Source organism: Mercenaria mercenaria, chromosome 1, assembly GCF_021730395.1.
Source record: "Mercenaria mercenaria strain notata chromosome 1, MADL_Memer_1, whole genome shotgun sequence".
NCBI lineage: Eukaryota > Metazoa > Mollusca > Bivalvia > Venerida > Veneridae > Mercenaria > Mercenaria mercenaria.
In genome coordinates this window covers 64,261,212-64,287,903 of record NC_069361.1, presented here as the reverse complement: position 1 = coordinate 64,287,903, position 26,692 = coordinate 64,261,212, and the positions used below count along the sequence as shown (strand labels likewise).

Sequence of the window (26,692 nt, the reverse complement as noted above, 5' to 3'; positions counted from 1 at the left end):
TGTGTTATGCCAACTTCCTGTGACAAAAAATGTAAAAAAGGAAACTTCTGTGGATTTTTTACATAAATCAGAAGTTTTTAAGTATCATAATTTCTGCTTAACTAGGCAGTTTTGTCTACAAATTATTGTGTTATGCATGTAAGCACCCACTTTCTGAACTTTCGCATAAATTTGAAAATTAACTTGAATAACCTGTTGTCAGTGTTGACAGAATCTCTCAGATAAATCATAAAAATAAAATTAGAAATTATGAGACTCCTCATTGGCAAAATATATATTGAAATTTATGATTGATGAACTATGTTCTTTTCCCTGTTTTAGTCACTTATATTGTTGTTTTGTGGCTGTGAATAGGAGAGATCGCCTTGACGTCGTGCATTAACCATGGGGGGCAAAACAATGTTTTTGGAAGTGTCTAGCCGTCATGAAACCGGACCACTGCAATTTTGCTGTTTCCTCGTTGATTCGTCATTTTCGGAATCGGCGATAACCAAAGTATTCCATAAACCACATGACTGATTGTTGGTTTCCAATGTTTTTCGGTGTCAAATTAAATCTTGATCTGGTCAGAAACTTCCCCTGGCTTGAGAGACATTCTCTCAATCTAAACATTGTCTCTCGTTCGAGAGACAAAATGTCTTTCGATCAAAACACTCAGATTAGCTTAAGCAATGAAAATCATTCAAAGAGTAATTAAAACTCTTTTTAGAATGCGCAAATTTATTTCAAATATAGAAAATTATCTTTCTTCTATCTAATTTTCAAAATCAAAATTATTTGGGAATTTTTTTTAAGCATTATAATGCTTAAGGTTCATGTAAAGTCTTTTGAAACAACCCCTCGGGTGAATTTTTGTTTTAGTTTTTTAAGGCACATAGGCCTTAGCAGGCCTCGATCTTGGCGGTAGCCCGAAGCTACCAGTTTTTCAGACGGACTACCGGATTTCCCAAGCTGGGTAGTCCGTCGGGCTACTAAGTTTTCAAACTTGTTAATAATAAAAGCGTGAAATTTCACCGATTTATCTGATGTTTCCTTTTAAATGACAACGATATTTTCGGTCCGTATAACACGAAAATTACCTGGATCGACTGGAATTTACCCACAAATCGTAAAGATATTAAAATGTCATGCCAGTAATTTTTCATTCCACGAGCACGTGCGACCTATCGTATTGCCGTTACTTAAATGTTTATCGACACGTACACAAAAAACGCTTATAGTGCATTCATTTTTTAATATAATCGCTTCAAATTTTCAGCCCCACTTTAGAAGTAATACAGTTTGAATTCTGTAATGATCTTAATAAGATGTCGACAGAAATGTAGGCAAAATTTTATAAAAAACATCCAAGTTTCATACAATTATTTGTAAAATTTCAAACAGCGCGATCTTAATTATTTATTTATTTCTAAAAGTAAATAAATAATACATACTATGGTCATAATATTCAGACTTTTGACAAGAAAGTACAAAAAACAGAATTAAAAAATCTTAAATAATGAAAAAGCGGCAGCAATTTAAATACATCGAGTAAAATGATTTTTGGCAAACAGATTTCTGCAAGTGCGGATGAATAGGTTACGGGACCTCGTGAACGTAATTAAAAACAATGATTGCAGTATGATGTCGTTGTGGTTTTTAATAAGTTTAATATTACTTAAAGTAAATGAATATTTGAACATGTCTTATTTGACTCGACACTATGTCAGATATTATTTTCAAACAATAATGTGACTTCCTTGAGGGCAAATAGGTCACAGAGGTAGGAATCTACTATTATTGTTTGGATGTGTCAAATGGCGCGAAAACATGACGTAATGCCATGACAATCTCGGGCAATTATACCGCTTTGATCTCCACTTCAGATGCCATGATACCGACACACTTCTTTTAACTCTTTGAGAGGGTTTTAATTGATGATGAAAACAAGGCCAATTATTTGTTTAACAACAGAATAATTACCGATAATTGTTAATGTTTTTTTTTTGCTTTAAACACGGGTGGGTTGATGATGATTATTGACATATTATTGTGTCCACGTCGCCCCGGACTGTGATAATAGGCTACATTTACTTGATAATAGTGCTTAAAAAAAAGAAAATACCGACCTACCGACCCTACTTTTTTTGGCCATGCCACCAGAAACACAACATTTTTGGGGTATGGGTGGGGGGGAGGGGAGAGAGGGATTAGGCTAACCAGCCTGATCCATTAGTGCAGTTAAGTTTGAACAGCTACACTATACTTTAAAGGCCCTGGCTAAAAAAGTAAGTTTTAGAAGGGTAGTGCAAATTTGAACCCCATGCCTGGCATATAACTAGATACTGGTATAGGTCTTACTTTTTTTCTACAGTTTTCTCTCATAATTTCTGTCTGCTAGTTACTTGAATATTGCAACATGTTATCCACTTACGTTTGCTTAGCCTGCCCATGGATAGTGTGGGTAGGTTTGTTGCCTACCATTTAACCTTTAGCATGCTAGATAAATTGTCGTCTGCTGGAAATGTCCTCTGCTAAAATTGTAAAGTTCATTCAATTTGCTCCAAAATTGGAAGAAATATTGTCAGAGTAGCAAACAGCTTGGAACCTGATCAGACGCCGATTTAATCGGCGTCTGATTTGGTTCCAAGCTGTTTGCAAAGACTGTTAAATTCGCCTGCAGCAGGCTAAGGGTTAAATAACTGAATGTTGAATCAAGCATAAACTAAAATACATCATATTTATAAACAAAATGATTTCGGACAATTAAAAATGTTTTCGTGCAAGTGGTTTTCTTAACTTACTTGCCTGAAAGGACAAGTGCTGAAAAAAAATTAAGGCGAAGACTGTAATATATTTTTCTCTTTTCCAAAACGGGACTACCAGAAACCTGGTCGGGCTACTTGATTTCACAAGTTGGTAGCCCTGCTGGCTACCAGCAAAAGTAGGTTAAGATCGAGGCCTGGCCTTAGTCTATCATAAAGAATACACCAAAATGTTCATAATAAGTAGAAGAAACTTTCAAGACAGGTTATTCCATTTTGAACAACACATTTTGTCTTATATCTTATGTGCTTTGACTGTTCATGTTCTATTTTGTAGAAGATATTAAGCTTCTTTTTCAAAAGTATTTTGTCATTACTTTTATAATCATTGTGTGTCTAACATATTTGTCCAGGTACTTTGGGAGTTGAAAGTGTTACAAACCATGTACATTTCAAAAAAATGCAAAATGAAAGTGAAAGTAGAGCTGTCAAATTGACAGAAAACTGCAGTATTTCAACAAATATAAAAGTAAACTATTTTCCTTTCCCGGAGTACCTAGATAAGTATGAGAGACACACAACAAAAACAAACTTAGAGAAAAAATATGTTTGAAAAAGAAGTTTGATATTTTGTACAAAATAGAATGTGGCGGCTGAAGTACATGTTTTGTAAGACAAAATACATATTACCAAACAAGGTGACCTCTATAGAAAGAATTTTCTACTTCTTCTAAACAGTTCCGTATATGTATGTTATGAATATTATGAGTCTTTCCGGTATAATTTCCAAAATGAAAATTTACCTAAGGGGTGGTCTAAAACGCTTTACATGAACCTTAAGCAAACTTCTATGACAATGTGTTTCTTGTAAAGCTTACTTGAAATAACAAGTTGTTTCAATGAATAAATAATTCGACTGTAATGAAATGATTGTTTTAATAATGATGTTTTTTCAACACTTAAGCTAAATACAGTCTTTCGGTCGAAAGACATTTTGTCTTTCAAACGAGAGACAGTGTTTAGATCGAGAGACTGTCTCTCAATCCAGCATTTCAGGGGAAGTCTCCGACCTGTTGATTAAGAAGGAAATCAACTGTTGTTTTTTTAGCTCACCTGTCGCATAGTGACAAGGTGAGCTTTTGTGATCACCCTTCGTCCGTCGTCAGTCCGTGCGTGCGTCAACAATTTCTTGTCTGCACGATAGTGGTTTCATTTATGATTTTATTTTAACCAAACTTGCAGACAGCTTGTATCACCATAAGATCTCGGTTCCTTTCTTGAACTGGCCAGATCCCATTATGGGTTCCAGAGTTATGGCCCCTGAAAGGGCCAAAATTAGCTATTTTGACCTTGTCTGCACAATAGCAGCTTTATTATGCCCCCCTTTGAAAAAGGAGGGGTATATTGTTTTGCAGATGTCGGTCGGTCAGTCGGTCGGAATGTAGACCTATCCGTTTCCGGATGATAACTCAAGAACGCTTGGGCCTAGGATCATGAAAGTTGATAGGGAGGTTGGTCATCACCAGTAGATGACCCCTATTGATTTTGAGGTCTGTATATCAAAGGTCAAGGTCACAGTGACCCTGAATAGTAAAACGGTTTCCGGATGATAACTCAAGAACACTTGGGCCTAGGATCATGAAAGTTGATAGGGAGGTTGGTAATGACCAGCTGATGACCCCTATTGATTTTGAGGTCAGTATGTCAAAGGTCAAGGTCACAGTGACCCTGAACAGTAAAACAGTTTCCGGATAATAACTCAATAACGCTTAGGCCTAGGGTCACAAAAGTTGATAGGGAGGTTGGTCATGACCAGCAGGTGACCCCTATTGATTTTGAGGTCAGTATGTCAAAGGTCTAGGTCACAGTGACCAGGAACAGTAAAATGGTTTCCAGGCAATAACTCAAGAACGCTTGGGTCTAGTATCAGGAAAATTGATAGTTAGGTTGGCCATGACCAGCTGATGACCCCTGTTGATTTTGAGGTCATTAGGTCAAAGGTCAAGGTCACATTGGCCAGGAACAGTTAAATGGTTTCTGATCTTCTTGTTCAAAAAACAGAGGGCCTAGGGCTTTGATATTTGGTATGTAGCAAAATCTAGTGGTCCTCTACCAAGATTGTTCAGATTATTTCCCTGGGGTCAAATATGGCCCCACCCCTAGGGTCACATGGTTTATATAGACTTATATAGGAAAAAACTTTGAAAAACCTCTTGTCCAAAACCACAGGGCCTAAGGCTTTGATATTTTGTATATGACATCATCTAGTGATCCTCTACTAAGATTATTCAAATTATTCCCCTAGGGTCGAATATGGCTCTGCCCTGGGGTTCACATGGTTTACATATACTTATATAGGGAAAAACTTTGAAAATCTTCTTGTCCAAACCACAAAGTCTATGGCTTTGGTATTTTGTAATGTAGCATCATTTAGTGGTTCTCTACCAAGTTTGTTAAAGTTATCCCTCTCGGGTCAAATATGGCCCTCCCTGAGAGGTCAAATGGTTCATATAGACTTATATAGGGAAAAACTTAGAATCTTCATGTCCATAACTTACATCATTCAAATTTGGACCACATTTATAGTTTTGAGTGGCAAGATGAACCTTGACATCAGTTGACCTTGATCTTGACCTAGTGACCTACTTTCACATTTCTGTACCTACAGCCTTCAAATTTGGACCACATGCATAGGTTTGTGTACTGAAAAAAACTTTGACCTTGTTATTGACCTAGTGACCTACTTTCACATTTTTGAAGGTACAGGTTTCAAATTTGGACAACATGCATGGTTTTTTGTTCCAAAATAAAATTTGACCTTGATTTTGACCTAGTGACCTACTTTCACATTTCTCAAGCTACAGCCTTCAAATTTGAACCACAAGCGTACTTTTGTGTACTGAAATGAACTTTGATCTTGAGATTGACCTAGTGACCTACTTTCACATTTCTAAAGGTACAGGCTTCAAATTTGGACCACTTGCATAGTTTTGTGTTCCAAAATAAAATTTGACCTTGATTTTGACCTAGTGACCTACTTTCACATTTCTCAATCTACAGCCTTCAAATTTGAACCACATGCATAGTTTTGTGTACCGAAATGAACTTTGATCTTAAGATTGACCTAGTGACCTGCTTTCACATTTCTCAAGCCACCGCTTTTAAATTTGGACCACATACACATTGTTTTGTACCTAAATGAAATTTGACCTTGATTTTGACCTTGAGCTAGTCTTGAAATTTGGAACATTCAAAAATGGCTCAGTGGATGGCGCCAAGATCAATCTGTAATCTCTTGTTAGGTTAATAGGTTAAAGGTCAAGGTCAAATTGAACCAGAATGGTAGAACTTTTGTTTACAGTGAGCATATAATTTCTGTTCCTTGTGCAATTACTAAATGCATCAAGGGGGGCATTTCGTGTTCGACGAGCTCTTGTTTATAACTTGATTTTTACCAAACTGGCACACAACTTGTATCACCATAAGATCTTGGTTCCTTTCTTCAACTGGCCAGATTCCAATATGGGTTCCAGAGTTATGGCCCCTGAAAGGGCCAGAATTAGCTATTTTAACCTTATCTGCACAATAGCAGCTTCATTTTTGATTTTATTTTAACCAAACTTGCACACAACTTGTATCACTATAAGATCTTGGTTCCTTTCTTGAACTGGCGAAATTCCGTTATAGGTTCCAGAGTTATGGCCCCTGAAAGGGCCAGAATTAGATATTTTGACCTTGTCTGCACAATAGCAGCTTCATTTATGATTTGAATTTAATCAAACTTGCACAAAACTTGTGTCACCATAAGATCTCAGTTCCTTTTTTAAACCGGCCAGATCCCTTAATGGGTTCCAGAGTTATGGGCCCTTAAAGGGCCAAAATTAGCTATTTTGACCTTGTCTGCACAATAGCAGCTTCATTTATGATTTGATTTTAACCAAACTTGCACACAACTTGTATTACCACAAGATCTTGGTTCCTTTCTTGAACTGGCCAGATTCGATTATGGGTTCCAGAGTTATGGCCCCTTAAAGGTCCAAAACTGGCTAATTTGGTTTTTGCAGCCATATAGATACTTCATTTATGGTTTTATTTGATACAAACTTCCAACATATCTTCAACAACAATAAATCTTGGATTCCATGACAAATCAGATCCAGTCGTAGGTTCCAGAGTTATTTTATATCTGATTACCTCCCCTGATTGTAATCAAAATGGATTTATATCAGTAAGTACTTATAGGACTTATTTGAAATTTCATTATTGTCATTAGTTGGACTGAGCCAATCAGGGTAGATAACTATGGACTGATTTTATGTCAAATTACCTCCCTTTATTTCAAATTAAAATGGGTATATCTCCGTAACTAATGAAGATACTGATCTGAAATTTCATTTATGTCAACAGATTTATTTGGCAGATCCTTCTTTTGTTCACTTACAATAATTTTGTTTTTAATTACTTCCCTTTTACGTTACTATAAATAGCTTATTTTTAGTAACTTTTTTATTATTGGCCGTAGGGAAAAACCGAGACCACTTTTCTGTGGTACAACATGGATGGTACCTCCAATTTTTAGGTGTATTTTGACATATCTCTACCTTGTAAGAATTTTTTTTCTTTTTGGTTAAATTTCTTCTCTTTGTTGTTCCTGTCCTTTGTGGACTTAGATATTTTTTCTGAGGACCTTCTTGTCCTCAAGTGCAATGATAACAGGTGAGCGATATAGGGCCATCATGGCCCTCTTGTTTTGGTTTCCCAAGTTTTTCCGTATTGAATTAAATCTTAAGGAATAAATCAACTATTTCCATGGTCACATTTTAAACTGCGTATTTGCTGATGTAGATACAGTCTATTTTTAGCTCACCTGAGCAATGCTCAGGTGAGATTTTCTGATCACTCGATGTCCGGCGTCTGTCTGTTGTCTGCCGTCTGTCTGTCCGTCAACATTTAGCTTGTGTATGCGATAGAGGCTGTGTTTTTCAACTGATCTTCACGAATTTTGGTCAGAATGATTACCTTGATGAAATCTATGCCGAGTTCGAAAATGGGTCATCTTGGGTCAAAAACTAGGTCACTAGGTCAAATAAAGGAAAAACCTTGTGTATGCGATAGAGGCTGTATTTTTCAATTGATCTTCATGAAATTATGTCAGAATGATTACCTTGATGAAATCTAGGCCGAGTTTGAAAATGGGTCATCTGGGGTCAAAAACTAGGTCACTAGGTCAAATCAAGGAAAAACCTTGTGTATGCAATAGAGGCTGTATTTTTCATTTTATCTTCATGAATTTTGGTCAGAATGATTACCTTGATGAAATCTAGGCCGAGTTTGAAAATGGGTTATTTGGGATTAAAAAGTAGGTCACTAGGTCAAATCAAAGAAAACCCTTGTGTATGTGATAGAGGCTGTATTTTTCAACTGATCTTCATGAAATTTTGTCAGAATGATAACCTTGATGAAATCTAGACCAATTTTGAAAAGGGTCATCTGGGGTCGAAAACTAGGTCACTAGGTCAAATTAAAGAAAAACATCTTGTATGTGATAGAGGCTGTATTTTTTAATCGAGGTTGATGAAATTTAGTCAGAATGATTGCCTTGATCAAATCTAGGTCAAATTCGAATATAGGTCATCTTAGCTCAAAAACTAGGTCACTAGGTCAAATTGAAGAAAATGCTTGTTTGCACTTAAAAGACCACATTTTTGATCCAATCTTAATGAAAATTGGTCAGAATATTTGTTTCCATGAGATCAGTATGTCAAACATGTTTACACTGTTATGGTGTGTTTATCAGGTGAGCGACCTAGGGCCATCTTGGCCCTCTTGTTAACATAACCTATAATTCTATTTTAATTGAGGATTTTCCAAAAACGGCACTTGCACACACCTGAGAGATTCTTTAATAATTTTAATAATATTACAATTGTTACTTTTTTGCAATATTCGAACAGTGAACTTATATTTTATGCGCTGATCTTTAACAGTTGATTTTGTTATAGGACAATTCCAAAACTTAAAGGTCACCATCACAGTCAGTATATAAAAGACCTTATTAAGTCATGGTATCCAGAACTATTTCCGGTAGTCACCGTTATTTATTTACTCAGCAGTAAGACAAATTCAACAATTTATGAGCACAATCCATGTCTTAAATACTACTTAAAATATTATGTTTATAATTTTAATTCATCAGTCCTTGATATCATAAAAGCTTCCCGATTACAGTGTACAAAATTGCTATTTGTTATTTATCGAATTTGCAATCATATTTTTCCAGGGAGTAAATAATTATATTAAATACTTACGTTCTTTTTTGTCACTTACAATGTATTTCAAATGACGTGATTCCACATGAAAAATACTAAAGCAAACTTTTGAAATCATCTGTTTTTAAAGATCAATAATAGTCTCCTCTTTGTATATACCGTTCCCAGTATTCATATTGATTACCAGACCTCTAGACCCGGAATCTAGAGGTCCAGTTAGCGGACCTCGAACCACTGCCTTTTTAGCTCACCTGTCACGAAGTGACAAGGTGAGCTTTTGTGATCGCGTGGCGTCCGTCGTCCGTGCGTCCGTCCGTCCGTAAACTTTTGCTTGTGACCACTCTAGAGGTCACATTTTTCATGGGATCTTTATGAAAATTAGTCAGAATGTTCATCTTGATGATATCTAGGTCAAGTTCGAAACTGGGTCAGGTGCGGTCAAAAACTAGGTCAGTAGGTCTAAAAATAGAAAAACCTTGTGACCTCTCTAGAGGCCATATTTTTCATGAGATCTTCATGAAAATTGGTCAGAATGTTCACCTTGATGATATCTAGGCCAAGTTCGAAACTGGGTCACGTGGGGTCAAAAACTAAGTCAGTAGGTCTAAAAATAGAAAAACCTTGTGACCTCTCTAGAGGTCATATTTTCATGAGATCTTCATGAGTATTGGTCAGAATGTTCACCTTGATGATACCTAGGTCAGGTTTGAAACTGGCTCACGTGGGGTCAAAAACTAGGTCAGTAGGTCTAAAAATAGAAAAACCTCGTGACCTCTCTGGAGGTCATATTTCTCAATGGATCTTCATGAAAAATGGTCAGAATGTTCACCTTGATGATATCTAGGTCAAATTTGAAACTGGGTCACGTGCGGTCAAAAACTAGGTCAGTAGGTCTAAAAATAGAAAAACCTTTTGATGTCTCTAGAGGCCATATTTCTCAATGGATCTTCATGAAAATTAGTGAGAATGTTCAGCTTGATGATATCTAGGTCAAGTTCGTAACTGGGTCATGTGAGGTCAAAAACTAGGTCAGTAGGTCGAAAAATAGAAAAACCTTGTGACCTCTCTAGAGGCCATATTTTTCACGAGATCTTCATGAGAATTGGTGAGAATGTTCACCTTGATGATATCTAGGTCAAGTTTAAAGGTGGGTTACGTGCCTTCAAAAACTAGGTCATTAGGTCAAATAATAGAAAAACCTTGTGACCTCTCTAGAGGTCATATTTTTCAATGGATCTTCATGAAAATTGGTCAGAATTTTTTATCTTGATGATATCTAGGTCACATGTGCTCAAAAACTAGGTCACTATGTCAAATAATAGAAATAACTAGGTCATACTCAGTTCAACACTGGGTCATGTGGGGATAGGTGAGCGATTCAGGACCATCATGGTCCTCTTGTTGTTAATAATGACATGTTGAAAAACTTTCACTAGATTTTTTGTATCCCCCAAACAAAGAAGATGTAAGTGGGGGTGAGGGTATACTGGTTTCAGGTTGTCTGTGCAACTGTCTGTCTGTGGACGCATTCCTATGCGCACCATCTCTCCTTATCCCCTTGACACAATTTAATTAAACTTCACACAAATGATCAGTAACAACAGTAGTTGTGCACGGTGCATGTTAGGTTCTGTAAACTTTGTTATTAATTATCCTTTGTTTCGGGGAATTAATATTAATAAATCATACACAAGTTCGTATAAACTCCAATTTCTATTTATTTGATCTTTACTAATGTTCATAAATTATATTTCAAAATACTTATACTATTATCAATCTTTCTATTTCTTGTTCATTTAACCACTTCATTAATTTCTTACAGTATATTCCTAAGTAACTCTCATTCTATTAAAACTTAACTTCTGTCTTTCAAAACCTAACTTTAAACCTCTTAAAACCTAACTCTAACTTTTTCCCTAACCTAACTACCTGATCTCCCATTCCTAGGCCCTCTCTCCCCTAATTCCAAACATGCCACACCTCTTTACTGACATCATATCTCTTCTCATCCAATCAGCATCCATAATGGCCTATCAGTCATCTCACCCACTAAGCACTCACTCAGGGATTTTCCCGCTCTTTTCCTTCTTTCCAGTTGGCAGACAATCTTACCTAACACATACATGCTATATTCTTTCATCTCCGAAAAACTCCCTAGTAGGTCCAGTCTAGAGCCCTTATCAATTAGTTCTGATAATTTCTGATTAACTAAGGTCTGCTCAGCTTTCTTTGATGACCTCTTATAACACAATCATGTTATTATATAATTATCAATTTCAATTCATATTCCAATTATTAAAATATAAAATAATATAACAATATTCAACTGTCACAGTTCTTTCAGAAAAATATTCTGCAGAGTTATGGGACTTTGATTTTTGTTACTATACTATATACATACTGTCTATATACATACAGTCCACTAGGGGTGTAACGATACATCGAAATATTGATGCATTGCGACACTGAGTGTCCCGATAGTATGCATCGATAGAAAAGTTACGATCCAATAACAATCGCCGATAGTTCCTTCAACAATCGATAGTTTCGATAGTTTTGAAATTTTAGTAAATACAGAAATAATTAATAATTTATAAACCAAGAAACAGAGCCAGCTTTCATTTGTGCCTCGAAAAATGTTTATGTCTCCATTACAATATTTACCCTCATGGAAATAAACTACCATAAAGGACTGAGAAGTCTGGGAGATAATTAATAAATTTAGTTTCTTAGAAACTTTGATTAAATATATTTAAATAACGCATTAATCTTAAATGAGAAAAAGTACTATGGACATGGAGAAAGTAAGCTACTTGTATGATATAGCAAACTGTTCGGTAGGGCCCTTCACTTAGTGCTGGAACACCTTAGTCCGATCCGTCAGTTTTCGTATTTTTTTTCGATGCTTTGGGTTATGAAACACATTGACATTCCCAACAAAATGGCTGATTCGTTTGAGTATACCTTGCATAGGTTTATTGTTTTACTTATTGTTTCAAAGCCAAGGAAGGCAAGAAATAGAAAAAATGTTAAAATATTTAATGTTAGATTTATTTCTGTCCATTTCAGTTATACAAACATCTCAGTGTGTATTAACAGCAATTATAAACAGTGCCATGTCTTACACTATGTAATAATGCCAGTTGGTAATTTTACTGTATAAAACATGGTGGCCGATAACTATTGCAATAGTATCGCAATAGTAACCTGCAATAGAATAGTATCGTAATAATTTTTAGCTCGACTATTCGAAGAATAGGGGAGCTATCCTACTCGCCCTGGCGTCGGCATGAGCGTTAGCGTGAGCATCACACAAATGTTGAAGTTTGCGTACCACCTCAAATATTTTCAAAGTCCATTGAGATATTGCTTTCATATTTTGCATGCTTGTTTACTATCATGACCCCAGTCTGTAAAAAGGAGGAGGCAACTCTATCAAGCATTTTGACTGAATTATGGCCCCTTTTCGACTTAGAATAAATGTTAAAGTTTGCGTACCACCCCAAATATTTTCAAAATCCATTGAGATATTGCTTTGATATTTTGCATACTTGTTTACCATCATGACCCCAGTCTGTAAAAAGGAGGAGGCAACTCTATCAAGCATTTTGACTGAATTATGGCCCCTTTTCGACTTAGAATAAATGTTAAAGTTTGCGTTCCACCCCAAATATTTTCAAAGTCCATTGAGATATTGCTTTCATATTTTGCATACTTGTTTACCATCATGACCCCAGTCTGTGAAAAGGAGGAGGCAACTCTATCAAGCATTTTGACTGAATTATGGCCCCTTTTCGACTTAGAATAAATTTTAAAGTTTGCGTACCACCCCAAATATTTTCAAAGTCCATTGAGATATTGCTTTGATGTTTTGCATACTTGTTAACCATCATGACCCCAGTCTGTCAAAAAGGAGGAGGCATCTCTATCAAGCATTTTGACTGAATTATGGCCCCTTTTCGACTTAGAATATGCTTATTGTAATGTTAAAGTTTTACTCATTGCATATATTATACTATCAAGCACTGAGAATAGTCGAGCGCGCTGTCCACTGACAGCTCTTATTCAGCAAAATCAATAGTATTGCAATAGTCACAATTGGCCTCAATAGTCACCCCTACAGTCCACATAATTACGCAATCTTGTGTGTGTCAAATTGCAGTGTACAGTGTCAGTGCATGTGGGAGGTACATTCATCACCTTCAGTGATAGCTCTAGTTTGAATTGAAAAGAAACAAGACTTTTGGTATAATAATTCACAAAGGTGTGCAGGTAAAAGTTTTCTGTGCATTCCATTGATTAATTATTCTGCAACTGATGAATTAATTTAGCAAAATAATATGTCTGAAGTTCTTACAAATTAGTGCTGTGCCTGGTACTATTAAATTCAATGTCTAGGTTTCTAATTTGGATTTCACCAATTTTAGTTCTATTGCACTTATTCTCCCAAACAGAAAGCAACAGTTTGTTTTGAAAATTAAGAATGTATCGCAGTATAAAAGAATTCTTTATTATTTCAGAGGAAGACAAAAGTAGCAGGCATGAGGAATTAGATGCCACAAGAGAATGGGAGCAAATGTATCATTTCCAGAGGGAAGCCAGTCGTGCACTGGATCACCTTCAAAACTGCAAACATTTTCTCGTCTTGCCCACTCTTACACAGTATCAGATACAGACCTTGCAGGAAAGGATAAGAAAAAGAAAGCATCTAAATTTGCTACGCTCAGAAAGAAATTGATTAGGGCAAGAAGACACAGTAGGTCATGTGACTATGGCCGTGCCCTTAGAGAATTAATCTCTTCATGGTCTATACATGACATAAGTGCACTAATTCATGAATATGAAGCGCTTATAGCAATGAAAGAATTAGCGATCACAACAAATCTAGCCCGTCCACCTGCAAATACATATAGACATGACTTCTCTCATTTATTTGATTTCAAATTTTGTACAGATATTGATTTAGTCTACAAAGGTGTCTGTTTTCCAGCACATCGTGCCCTGCTGTCCATTAGGAGTCCCTTTTTCAGGGACATTTTATCCAGAAATCATGACACTTTTCCACAAATTCCTGTAAAATTACGCACACATGGTGTAGACATTGTACTTTTCTCAGCTTTACTTAGATATCTATACACGGACACATTAAGTCATGATGAAGTGCATTTTGATAATCGTGAGATCTTACTCAAAGTCGCGGCGGAATTAGGAATGCCAAATCCATTAGATCAGGATTTACAGACGTTATTAGACACAGGAGATTATAGTGATGCTGTATTAGTGTTCTCTAGTGAATTGGACTTAAATGAAAGCTTTTCCTCTGAGGCAGGTTCCTCTGACGGATTTAGCAGAACTAAATATGAACTTCCGTGCCACAAGGCAGTTCTGGCAGCCAGATCTCCCTTCTTCCGTAATTTGTTGTTACGGAGAGCTAGGTCTGGGGAAGATTTGACAGATTATGCATTGAATACACCTACTAGAATAGTGTTAGATGACTCTGTGATTCCTCGGCGTTACGCTCGTGTTTTGTTACATGCTATTTATTTAGATGTCGTAGATTTATCATTGATTATGCGGGGCAGTGCAAGTATGTGTAGTCTTAGTGAGGTTCAGGCAATAGTGGCAGGTAAAGGACAGATGACAATTGTAGATGAAGCAATGGAAATGTATCAGATTGGACAATTTCTCGATATACCTGCTCTTTCTCAAGGCAAGTACATGTACAGTAATGATCAAATTTTGAAAATGAAACAAAAAAGAACAGATGTGTGAAGTAAAAATGTTTGTATGCTTTAACCAGATTTGATGAATCATTTTCTTACTCAGAGCCGCAAAGTGTGTTTACTGATGGGCTGCTCTTTATTCATCATATGTCATTTTAATAACACTGACGAAGAGACAAGTTGTTCCAGAACCTTATTCTGTTTTGTAAATCTTTGTGTTAAAACGAGAGAAATTTTAATAACACTTTTAAAACCAATTTTGCAGTCAGTATAATAAATGAATAAAGTTTTAAAACATTTATTTCAGTTAGTTTTTAGCACACTTGTTCATTTTTTTTCAGGCAGAATTTGAAATGTTAATTATAAAGGTCCATACTGGGTTAAAATCACCATTTCATATTTGTAACATGTATTTTATTTATATTCACAGGTTGTGAAGACATCATTGCTGACAATATCACCGTAGACAACCTAATATCTGTGTTAACATGGAGTGCAGAGCCTCATGGTTCCAGCTGGGTCTTGCGCCAGGCACTGCATTTCTTGCGGGAAGAGTTTATGCAAGTAGCAAACTCACCTGTATTGTATGAACTCAGCAAATATCATCTCATTGAAACTCTCAGCTCAGATCTCCTGCAGGTAAAGTTTCATTGTTTAAAAGGTGGTAATTCATGTTACTCCGGTTGTTTTTGATTTCTTAATAAATTTCTAGGAATTTAAGCCATTTATTGGGATTTATTTTCAAGAAACCACCATATCTAAACTTGTACTGTTATATTTGAAAATCTTGATCAATACAGTTATCATTTAATGGTGCCACACTTTCTGTGGATGTTTGATTTTCCTTACTGACGATCGAAAAATCTTGGTATAAACTTAATCTAATTAAGAGTTTCTCATGCAGAAAGCACTAACTATAGGTTGCACAGGAAATGTGAGAAATGTTTTTATGTTTCAGGCAGGAGAATTAGATGTGCTATCAGCAGTCATGAAATGGGGAGAACATCATTTGGTGCGGAGAATTGAAAAAAGAGGTATCTATAAATGAAATCATATTGTGTATACATGTATCTTACACAGAGCAGTACAAAAAAGTTAATGTTGAATAGATGTAAATATCCATAGACACCAGCGTCAGTATGCACAATTTGCACGTTTGTTATATTTGGCTATCGGTTGATATTTGAAATAGTGTTCATAAATTGTTAAGCTCTTGCAACAAACGCCAATATATTATACCAATTTCCAATGAAAAATTGACATAGTTTCCGCTCAGCCTAAAGATTTCTATAAAATTGATATACTTGAATAGGTTTACATGTCTAGCTTTCAGTAGTGCAGTTAATGTATTTTAACTCCATGATACTAAGATTGTTGTAGAGTACATGTATATGAGCCGTGCCACGAGAAAACCAACATAGTGGGTATGCGACCAGCATGGATCCAGACCAGCCTGCGCATCTGCGCAGTCTGGTCAGGCTCCATGCTGTTCGCTTTTAAAGCCTATTGGAATTGGAGAAACTATTAGCGAACAGCATGGATCCTGACCAGATGCGCGGATGCGCAGGCTGGTCTGAATCCATGCTGGTCGCATACCCACTAAGTTGGTTTTCCCATGGCACGGCTCATATAGTGTACAATGTTACTCATGGTAGTTTGTATTTTTCTTCCCACGATCTTGCATCATCATTTTCAAAGTTTTTCCCACTCTCTATTGTGATTTTTAATTTATTCATTTGAATCTGTTGATGTCATAATCTCATTTCCATAATTTGAATAAAAAATTTACAGCGTGTGTTATATGATCACCTTGTAATTTGATTCCAAACATCCGATGGTTATATATCACATATCCATATTTTGCGATGATGCAACTTTGAAGTTTAAGCTCACCTGACAAAGAATCAGTCTAGGGTTTGTGAAAAAGAACAGGTTATGCCATTTCATTTGTAATAGCCCCTAGCTCTCTAAAAATAGCAACAATTCCACTTACGATAAAAGAGCAGCAAGTCTTTCAACATCTTTTTATCATTGTATTGAATCCCAAAATAAGCTAAATAAAGTGTTACAGTTTTACATAGCTTTTGTGCTTTACTAAGATATCCTAAAATTTTCTGAATATTTTTTTTAGATAAAGCCAAAATTGAATTAATTAAAAAGAAAAAAAAGAGTTGAAATTAACGATGGGAAATGCCTCACCAGTTTGTTTTTGATGAATTCAATACTAATAAACATACAGTCGAATACCGTTACCTCGATATTCAAGGGACTGTAAAAATTGCATCGACGTATCCGAAGTTCGACGTAACGATATCGACTATCTGGGACAGCTTTATACTTGTGTCGGACGTCTATATTGTCACTATATCCAATGTTTTTTCAGAGGGTTTGAAAGGGGAAAGAAATAATATAACGTAAATACGATTTTAATTTTATTGACAAATAAACATCCTAATTAAAGGTCCATTACTAAGGGAAAGTGAGTTGGCAATTTTTTTCATAGCCAGTGCATAGACTTCTGCAAGACACTAAATAATGAAGATTGGCAGGTCAAAATTTACAGAAGGTCTTTGGAACTCAAAGAAATGTATGTGTATTATGTTGAAATTTCAATGAATCGACAGAATGACCCCCCAGGTCTTTTTAACTTTCTTCATATTTCATAGAAAAATAATTGTACATATACTGCGATTTATTTCGAATTTCTACATACCAACTTTCATTTTCCAATAAAATGAAATAGTTTCTGTGCTTTTTAAAAGAAATTAAAATGTTCACTTTCCTTAGTATTGGACCTTTAAATAGTACATACATACATTAAGTTTTAAATTTTTCAAAATATACATGTAAACATTAGCATTTTATTCCTTCCATAAAAAAGTCTGAATGCAGCTGTAATGTTCCTAGGTGAGTAGTCATTTTGACTGTGGTTCGATAACGAAAATTTGCCTGTGTAATACGTATGTTGTTACTCAATCATAAATGGCAGATACAGAAAAATATTTCATCCAAATTAGTTGTTATATTGGAAAACAAGTTGCCCACTTGCACGCTGTTTTATAAGACTAATTATTGGGAATTAAATGCAAACTTCCTAACATTTGAATTGGATTAAAGATTAAATAACAAACACACTAACTTGATTATGATAAATACATCGCCGGACAACAATAGGTTGCTTTTTACACCTTTCAAATAACATGGATATTTTTTGACACGCTGTGATAACGACGAAACCAGGTGTAAAAACATTACAGGTAAGTTGACAGGACTGAAAAATCTCATCGAGCTAAACAAAATATCGAGCTAATCATATCGAGGTAATGATAAATAATTACATTAGAATATATAGGGAAAAATCGGGACCGACTAAAACACATCGTGCTAACCGGAGTATCGAGCTAACCGATATCGAGGTAACGATATTCAACTGTATTTTGAAAATTCAAAAAAGATCCTGTTACCAGTCTTGAAGTTCTTTAGAATGATGTGTAATATTTTTGTTTTGTATTCATAAAGAAATCCATGAATGTCCTTTTATTGAAAAGGTTGATCCAACAGTACATTAAAAGTCTGAAATGCTGTTTTAGTCTGTGTAAATTAGCCTATGACAAGAATTCTATTTAAGTCTGTATGAACAGCTTAGCTGGTTTTAAGCTCCAAAGAATGAATTAAGCATGAAACACACACATAACCTTGCTTCGGATATCATTCTTTTCTGCTGTGATATTTTGATGGGCTGCAAAATTTTGTCACCTTAACAAACCAGTAATGAAACCTTACTATCATGTCATTATGTTGAAAATACTGGTAGGTGCCAGTGTAGGGTGAAAAATAAAAACTTTCATGCAAATAAACCAAGTCACTTGTTTCTTGTACCAGTTTTCAAAATTATTGGTATTCAGGTGAGTGTTTTAGGGCCTTCGGGCTCTCTTGTAGCATGCATTGTTTTGGTGGGAAAAATTTGATGACAAGGACTGTTGGATGCATTGAATGTTATTTGAAGTTTAGAATTTTATCTGTACAGTCCATGATCAACTGCAATATGGAATACACCACTGGAATATTTGTACCAGTACTTTCAGGCAACATTGCTGTATTGAAAGTGTAGCTGCTCAGAGAAGTGTGATGCATGCAGATGTTAAAGGCTTTGATGATAGTTTCTTAAGTGATGAAAATATTGGCATTTTACTTGCTTCAGATAATGAATTCTTTTAACCATATAAGATTTGAATCACTGTGATGTTTGAAAATGCCTTTTAGTGGCTAAAGTGGTATGAAAATTTATATTCTTTCAAATTGACTTTTATATCTTCTATAATAAACATATTCTAACTATTTTGCCAAATTATAGCAAAAATATTCCTATTAGCAAAAATATTTGGACTATTATACCAGATTTTTAGCAGAAATATTTGGACTAGCTTGCCAGACTATAGCAAAAGTATTACCAGACTTTAACAGACATATTTTGACTGTTTTACCAGACTTTAGTATAACAAACATTTTCAGACCAGTTTGCCAGACTGTTTTGTCAAATTGTAGCAGAAATATTCTTAATATGAGCAAAAATAATTTGACTATTTATGCCAGAATTTTATGCAGAAATATTGGGACTATTTTACCAGACTATAACAAACATTTTCAGACCAGCAGTGAGTTTGACAGACTTTGACAAAATTATTTTCCCTATTCTGTCCTACTATAACAAACGTATTCTTTTTCAGAACCAAATTTGCTGAGTCATACAGCTCACAGTGTCAGCAAGAAAGGAGTGAAGCGGAGGGATCTGAATGATGTTGAACTCCGTGACATACTTGCAGAAATATTGCCGTTGGTTAGAATGGACCATGTATTACCTCACAATAGTGAGGTACTGACAAGTGCAATTAGACGCGGGTTGGTTAGCACTCCTCCAAGTCACATGATCAGTGATGATGGAGGAACCAGCCAGAGTGCATCAGCATGGGTTCCTGGAAAAAATAGTGGCATGTTCACCAGACCAAGACTTTTCACACCATACTATGAAGAAGCAAAGGTAAGCTGTTTTAGTGTAGAATCAGAAATTGTCACAAAAAAATTGATATTTGTTTTAATCGTCATGAATTTTTCAAAAACGAATGTTAATCAAATATTAACTGTTTAAGACAATAAAACTACGGTAACTTATATTAGACCACAAGAAATAGATTATATTTATTAAAGCTTTGAATACATAACTTTTATAAGCCCGAATAGAGCATATTATGTTATGACGCCGGTGTCCTTCTGTCTCTCTGTCTGTTAGCAATTTCATGTCCACTCTGTAACTCTTGAACCCCTTGAAGGATTTTGAAGAAACCTGGCACGAATGTTCACCACATCAAGACGACGTGCAGAGCTCATGTTTAGGATTGCTTACTTCAAGGTCAAGGTTACATTTAGGGGTCAAATGTCATACCTTTGGATGTATATTGCATCGCATTTGCGGTGCTCTTGTTCTACAGTGATATAAAATAGATAGCTAAATGTATTAAAATGTTAGATCTTTGTTGGACAATTTTACCTATAAAGAAGTGGGAAATGAATAAAAATGAGAATAGTATTGCAAGCTATACAGATGAAGTTTAAGACATGTTACATATTTCAGTTGATACGATAAGCATTCTTTGAATACTAACTGAGCAGTGTGTATAGAATCATTATGATCCATTATGAATCAGAAAAATTATTTCGCAGAAAACCTGCATGTTTGAACTTCTGTTTAAAATATATAAAACAGACGGAGAGTAAAGGAAACTAAAGATTTATATATTATAGAGTGTGTTAGAAGACAGACAGTTGTCTGGACAGGATCACGAGTTAGCCCGTGTTAGACCAATCCAGATATCTTCAATACCAGACACACTGTATATGGTAGAAGACCCACAGTATATACAGCAGTTCATGACTTTCAACCCAAAACCCTTACATAGCATAGACATTGTGTCAGGGACCATACCAGGTTTGTGATTTATCGCCTTTTCCAAAATCATGAAATGTCAATAAGATTTTTGTCGAGCCGGCTTGCGGAAGAGAAGAGATTGTTGTCTAAACGGCTGTTTGGTGCATGTGTGAGTCTGTGCGTGAGTCCATTCCGATTTGTTTGTCCAGACCATAACTTAACATGCAGGGAGCGATCTTGTTTATATTTGGCAAGAATGTTTACCTCTGTGAGGTGGAGTGTCATGCATAAACCTCAGGTTCCTATCTCAAAGGTCAAGGTCACAGTTGGAGGTCAAAGGTCATGTCAGATTTTGTCCGGCCTGTAACTTTGACATGCATTGAGGAATCTTGTTTATGTATGGCATGAATGTTTAACTCGATGAGACGGAGAATCGAAAATCACTGTAATAAAGAGCTACTCCCCTTATCTGACATTAGAAATTTACCTTCAAAAATAAAACAATTCCCGATAACTTTTCGTTGATATTGAAATGGATGCTGCCACACTTGCAGACGATTTTGATTGGTTTGCCGAAACCTTAAATCCTTAATGTAAACTAAACATATCGGCGAAATAGGCAAGAGGTTCTTTTGCCTTTTGCCATCAAACTTTATAGTATGATTGTTTATGATCAGTGAATTACCCTTGTAAAGGTCACAGTATACTGGAAAAATTCCTTGCCAGTTATATTCAGCAGGCCATTATGCTGGGCATACATGTTTTACAAACAGCTCTTGTTTATTTCTCTGCCATTTAATTACCTGCAGGTCATTTAATCAACAGTAATAGTTATCACTGTAGTTTACAGGTTTGTTAAACAATTATAATTATCATTGTAGTGCCTAGTTCAGAGACGTTGCGGTTAATGATTCAGAGGGAGCAGGAACTCCAGTCTTTGCCGCAAGTTCAGCGAGCTTTCAATCAATCATTTCTTGACCGACGGTCCATCATGTGTCAGATTCAGCTGAGAGTTGTACGAGAGTTTGGCTGGCCCGATGCTACTGTTGATGTTTTACAGAATATTCAGTATTACTACGATAATGAACATGTCCCTGGATTTGTAGACAGAAACTATCATGCGATGCCGTCCAGACGTCAACCTAGCCCTCGTCTGCAGATACGTAGACGTAAAACAAACCCACCAAAACCTGTCCAGTGTGTGTCACCATTGCCGTCACCAACCAAAACATACAGACCACAGCTGATAGAGGTATAGTCCATCTTCATAACCTTTTATGTTTGTGAAAATAATGTGAATAGGCATACATGTGGTCTGTTTAATTCTTATAAGATGCAATATGTATTCAAAACACAACTTGGTTGATAGTGAATTTTGGAGGAGCAACCTTGTTCAAAGTAAAAGAAACATGGTTAGTAGGTAGGATACAGATATGTTAATTTGAAAGTAAAAATACTTACATGTGTTTTGGAAATTATGACATTACTGTTAAAATTACACAGTACTAGAATTTGAATTGTAAGATTTTTATTCGCAGTATTTTTTCCTTATTATCAGGAGTGTTTTTGGTTGGTTTATTTATGATGTAAAGCTTTCAACATATGTTTGTTATTTTTGTCAGTCTCCGTCCAGCAGCCCAAGCAGTGATCATGACAACAGTCGTAGCGCCACCTTGAGCAGTAACCGCAGCACACTTAGTGACACCATGCCAGATATAGCCATGGCAACTGCTTCTGTGAACCAGCTGCAGCTTCAGGATGAATATGGACCAGACATTGGTGACGAGGGAGCCAGTAGACATGGCACTCTATACATCTAGATTACGATTACTTAATTGGAAATGATTTCTTATTTCTTGTGCTGAAATAAGCATTTACATTGGCTTTAAAAGGTTTAGGGTATGTCTAGAATTAAAAGAAAAATGCCTCTTTCAGCACTTGAAATAAGTTGTGTTCCTGTTTGTGTTAGCTCCAAGCAATAGCCTTAGTATATAATGTAGGTTATACTGGTCCTTGTTGGCTGTATAAGATAACATGTTATTCTATTTACAGTTTGTTAACCTTAAAAAGTTTTCATATAGTTTGGATTCAAAAATTGTTAAAATGTTATTATCTGATTTCAGGACTTTTTGATCTCAGCATCTGTCATTCTAAAAAATGTATTTTCTGAATGAACCTAATAATAAGCCTGAAAAAAAAATCAAATCTGAAAATAAAACCTCATAATGTTTACCTTTTTTTGAAAGCTGACTAATTGCCTTGCCACGAGAGTGAAGAAGTGAATGGGTATTTATGTCTCCCACCACACAGTGGTGTGGGAGACATATTGATTTACTCCAGTCTGTGTGTGTGTGTGTCACAAAGCTTGTCCGCACTCTAAGTCAAACATTTCTCATCTGATCTTCACCAAATTTCAACAAAATGTGTCTCCCAATAAGTGCTCGGCCAAGTTCGATAACTAGCCAAATCGGCCTAGGCACTTCGGAATTATGGCCCTTGAATTACCAAAAACACTCTGATTTCTTGCGCAGTTTTACCCCCAAACAGACGCCTATACTACTAGTAGTATAGGCGTCCTTTTGGTGTCAAGAAAGCGCATGCACATGTGGATTAAAACAGTATACAAAGACTGACTTACTATTTAGATGATTAGGCAGTTGTGGGAGACAAGCGCTTTTCTCAAAAGCATCTCTAGTTTGTAATTGAAATAGCGATCTACAGATCAGCTGTTAAAAGATGGGGACTCAAAATATTTTATGTTTATTTGCCCAAGATGTATTCTGTTACCTCTTTTTTTTTAGCTCACCTTAACCAAAGGTTCATGGTGAGTTTTCTGTATATGTGAGTGGTCAGGCATCAATTATCCATAAGTAACATTCAACTTAGACATGTCCTCTGAAATAACTGGTCAGAATTAAAATAAAACTGGTTTGTAGGATTCTGGCATGGACCATACTCAAGTTGGTTCAATGCTTCTACTTGTCTGCTGTTAGGAGTGGTAGACTTCTTCTCGCTGTTAGGAGTAGCAGACGTCTTTTCGCTATTAGGAGTGGCAGACATCTTCTTGCTGTTAAAAGTGGCAAACGTTTTCTCGCTGTTAGGGGTGGCAGATGCCTTCTCGCTGTTAGGAGTGGCAGACGTCTTCTCGCTGTTAGGAGTGGCAGACGTCTTCTCGCTGTTAGAAGTGGCAGGCGTCTTCTCATGATCAAGTAGATAAATATTCACCAAACTAGGTCTGTATTATCCTTTGATTTACCTATCTCGGGTGTGAACAAATGGTTGTGCACAACTGTCATTAGGACCCTCCAGAACTAAAAATACATGAAATTTGCATCTTGAAACTTCTCATAAACTGTTGGATGGATGTTCACCAAAAGTTGTTGGCAGCATGCTTGGATGGACCATTCTCAAGTTTGTGTAAACAGTTATGCTTGACTGCCTTCGGCTGAAAAAGAAACACTTTTAAATGATTTTCATGCTGAACAACCTTAAGACTGTTTGCCTGACAGGTGAGCGGCTTTGGGGCATCATAGCCCTCTTGTTCGAAATTCTGCTCAATTATTTTCTCTTTATAAGGAATATTTTTACATATATCATTTGGTACTTTTAAGTATGTTTTGCAAAGAAAAACCAGTTGACGAAATACCGTATTTTACCTAAGTCTTGAGACAGCATAAAATAATTATTTTTTTCACTGTCCCAAGACTTATTTCCCGAAAAATAATTATTTTGAAAAGTGTCCCAAAAATATGGACACAATAATCGTCATCGGGTAACATCCCCCACCCACCCGTGTTGAAAGCGGGAAAAAAACAACAACGATTATCGGTAATTATTCTGTTGATAAACAAAGTAATTGGCCTTGTTTTCATCATCAATTAACACCCCTTCAAAGAGCTAAAAGAAGTGTGTCGGTATCATGACATTAGAAGTGGAGATCAAAGCGGTATAGTTTCCCCGAGATTTTCATGGCATTACGTCATGTTTTCGCGCCATGTTGCACATCACTGTTTGATTGTACCGCCTCGCTGAGAAGTAGATCTAGTGTTGTAACAATCAATAAAAAAAAACCTTCTTTTTAATTTGTTAAAGCGAATGTGCAATATCCCGTATAAACTGACAGGTAAACGTGTCAGACTATAATAGCGGATATCTTACCTCTGTGACCTATTTGCCCTCAAGGAAATTACAAAATGGTTTGAGAAGAATACCTTATTATAAAGTGTCGTGTCAAAAAAATACATGAACATGTACAAAGATTCATTCAAAACTTATTAAAAATACGCAACAACATCATTATTGTTTTTGTTTTTTAACCGCATTTTCTATTTACGTTCACGAGTTCACGTAACAGAAATCTGTTTGCCAAAAATCGTTTTACTTCATATTTTTAAATTGCTGCCGCCTTTTCATTATTTAAGATTTTTCTATTCTGTTTTTTGTACTTTCTGGTCAAAAGTCTGAATTTTATGCCCATAGTTTGTATCATTTATTTCCTTTTAGAAAGAAATAAGTATTTAGGATCGCGCTGTTTGAAATTTTGCAAGTAATTTTATGAAAAATCGACCGTTTTTATAGAATTTTGCCAACATTTCTGTCGATACCTTTTTAAAATCGTTATAGAATTCAAACTATATTACTTCTCAATCGGTGTTGAAAATCTGAAGCGATAAAATCAAAAAATAAATGCGTGACGCGCGTTTTTTGTATACGTGTCGATGAACAAAAGTAACGGCGTTGTAAGTTAGACATTACGATAGGTCGCACGTGCTCGTGGAACGGAAAATTACCGGCATGGCGTTTTGATATCTGTACGATTCGCGGGTAAATTCCAGTCAGTGGTAAATAAATAAACAAATAACGGAAAATGGACTTCCTGGCTGCAGCAAAAAAAAAAAAAAAATACAACACTTAACTGGTATGGTAAAAAAAACACTTTACTAGTAAAAACACGACACGAAAATGTTAAAAAAAATAGGCTTTGGTTCTTATAATTATTTGATATTTTGATCGATACAACACCATACAATGTATAATAACGGTATTTGGGTTACATCTTGAATCAGTACACAACTATAGTCCCAACACTTAGGGACGAAAAATACGCTGAGAAAATACGTGTCCAAAAACTTAGGGTCAAGAAAAATAATTATTTTTCCACATTTTAGGGGTGTCCCAAGATTTAGGGTGTCCCAAGACTTAGTGAAATACGGTAAGCAACAGAACAGAAGTTACTGTTTTGTTAAGTTCCACATATTGAAAGATTTATATGTTGAATGTGGCTGCTGGTTTTTGTTCATACTTTATTTAGTGTTAGATATATAGTAAGTTTATTTATGGTTTTATTTTTGTTGAAGGAATTTACAAAATGGCAACTGAAATTGAAAATTAAGTTTCCTTGAGAAGTATATATAAACTGATTTTGGAAAAAGATGAAATATGTTGTCTTTATTTATCGGTTTGTTCTACAAAATTTAAATGTATATATTAAAGGTGCAGTTTTTAGTGGTCTGAGTTTAGTGTTGTAATGTTGCAAGCTCTTACAAGAGTTATGCATTATCATACAAATATTTAAAAATTTGTATATTTTCTGTATCTTCCTATGAAGAAGAGGTCTGTATTCACGACTCGCGGTAATGCTGAATTAAGCCTTGATATAAGCTGATGTTTTAGGACAAGTTTAAGCCAATTTTCATGTGCCTGATTCCTCTTTTTAGACGCCAATATTAAATCACCCATATTGGATGTACGCACAAATTGAGGGTACTGTATACTGACTAAAGGTTAAGGTTAGGTTTTAAAGTGTACATTAAATGCGTTTTAAGAAATGAAATGAGGGATTTTTGTTTTGTTTTGTTTGTTGATTTTTGTTTAAAGTAGGGCAATTGCAGAATATAATGTTATTTTAAGAGTATAGTGTAATTGTTTATGCAGTTTACAGAAATATACATAGACTTGTTCTATATTCATTATTTACAAGAATGACATATCTTCTGGCATTGTGCAATAACTTGTTGAACGTAAAATTCTAAA

At 35.6% G+C, this 26,692-nt stretch overlaps 1 protein-coding gene across 3 annotated transcripts; it reads left to right on the top strand.

Annotated features, from left to right (window-relative positions):
- The first annotated feature begins 9 nt into the window (after positions 1-9).
- Positions 10-26,167, top strand: LOC123535846 (BTB/POZ domain-containing protein 7-like). 3 transcript variants are annotated; one of them, XM_045318609.2, is made up of 9 exons: positions 11-138; positions 13,176-13,285; positions 13,534-14,723; positions 15,167-15,375; positions 15,695-15,770; positions 19,464-19,774; positions 20,536-20,719; positions 21,541-21,911; positions 22,282-26,167. In XM_045318609.2, the coding sequence occupies exons 3-9, from the start codon at positions 13,580-13,582 to the stop codon at positions 22,477-22,479; spliced, it is 2,493 nt and encodes an 830-aa protein (XP_045174544.2). In that variant the 5' UTR covers positions 11-138; positions 13,176-13,285; positions 13,534-13,579; the 3' UTR covers positions 22,480-26,167. The 3 variants fall into 3 exon arrangements, with proteins under 3 accessions (XP_045174552.2, XP_045174537.2, XP_045174544.2); XM_045318617.2 differs by lacking the exon at positions 13,176-13,285 and having other exon boundaries at positions 10-31; XM_045318602.2 differs by lacking the exon at positions 13,176-13,285 and having other exon boundaries at positions 10-138.
- Positions 26,168-26,692: the final 525 nt, after the last annotated feature.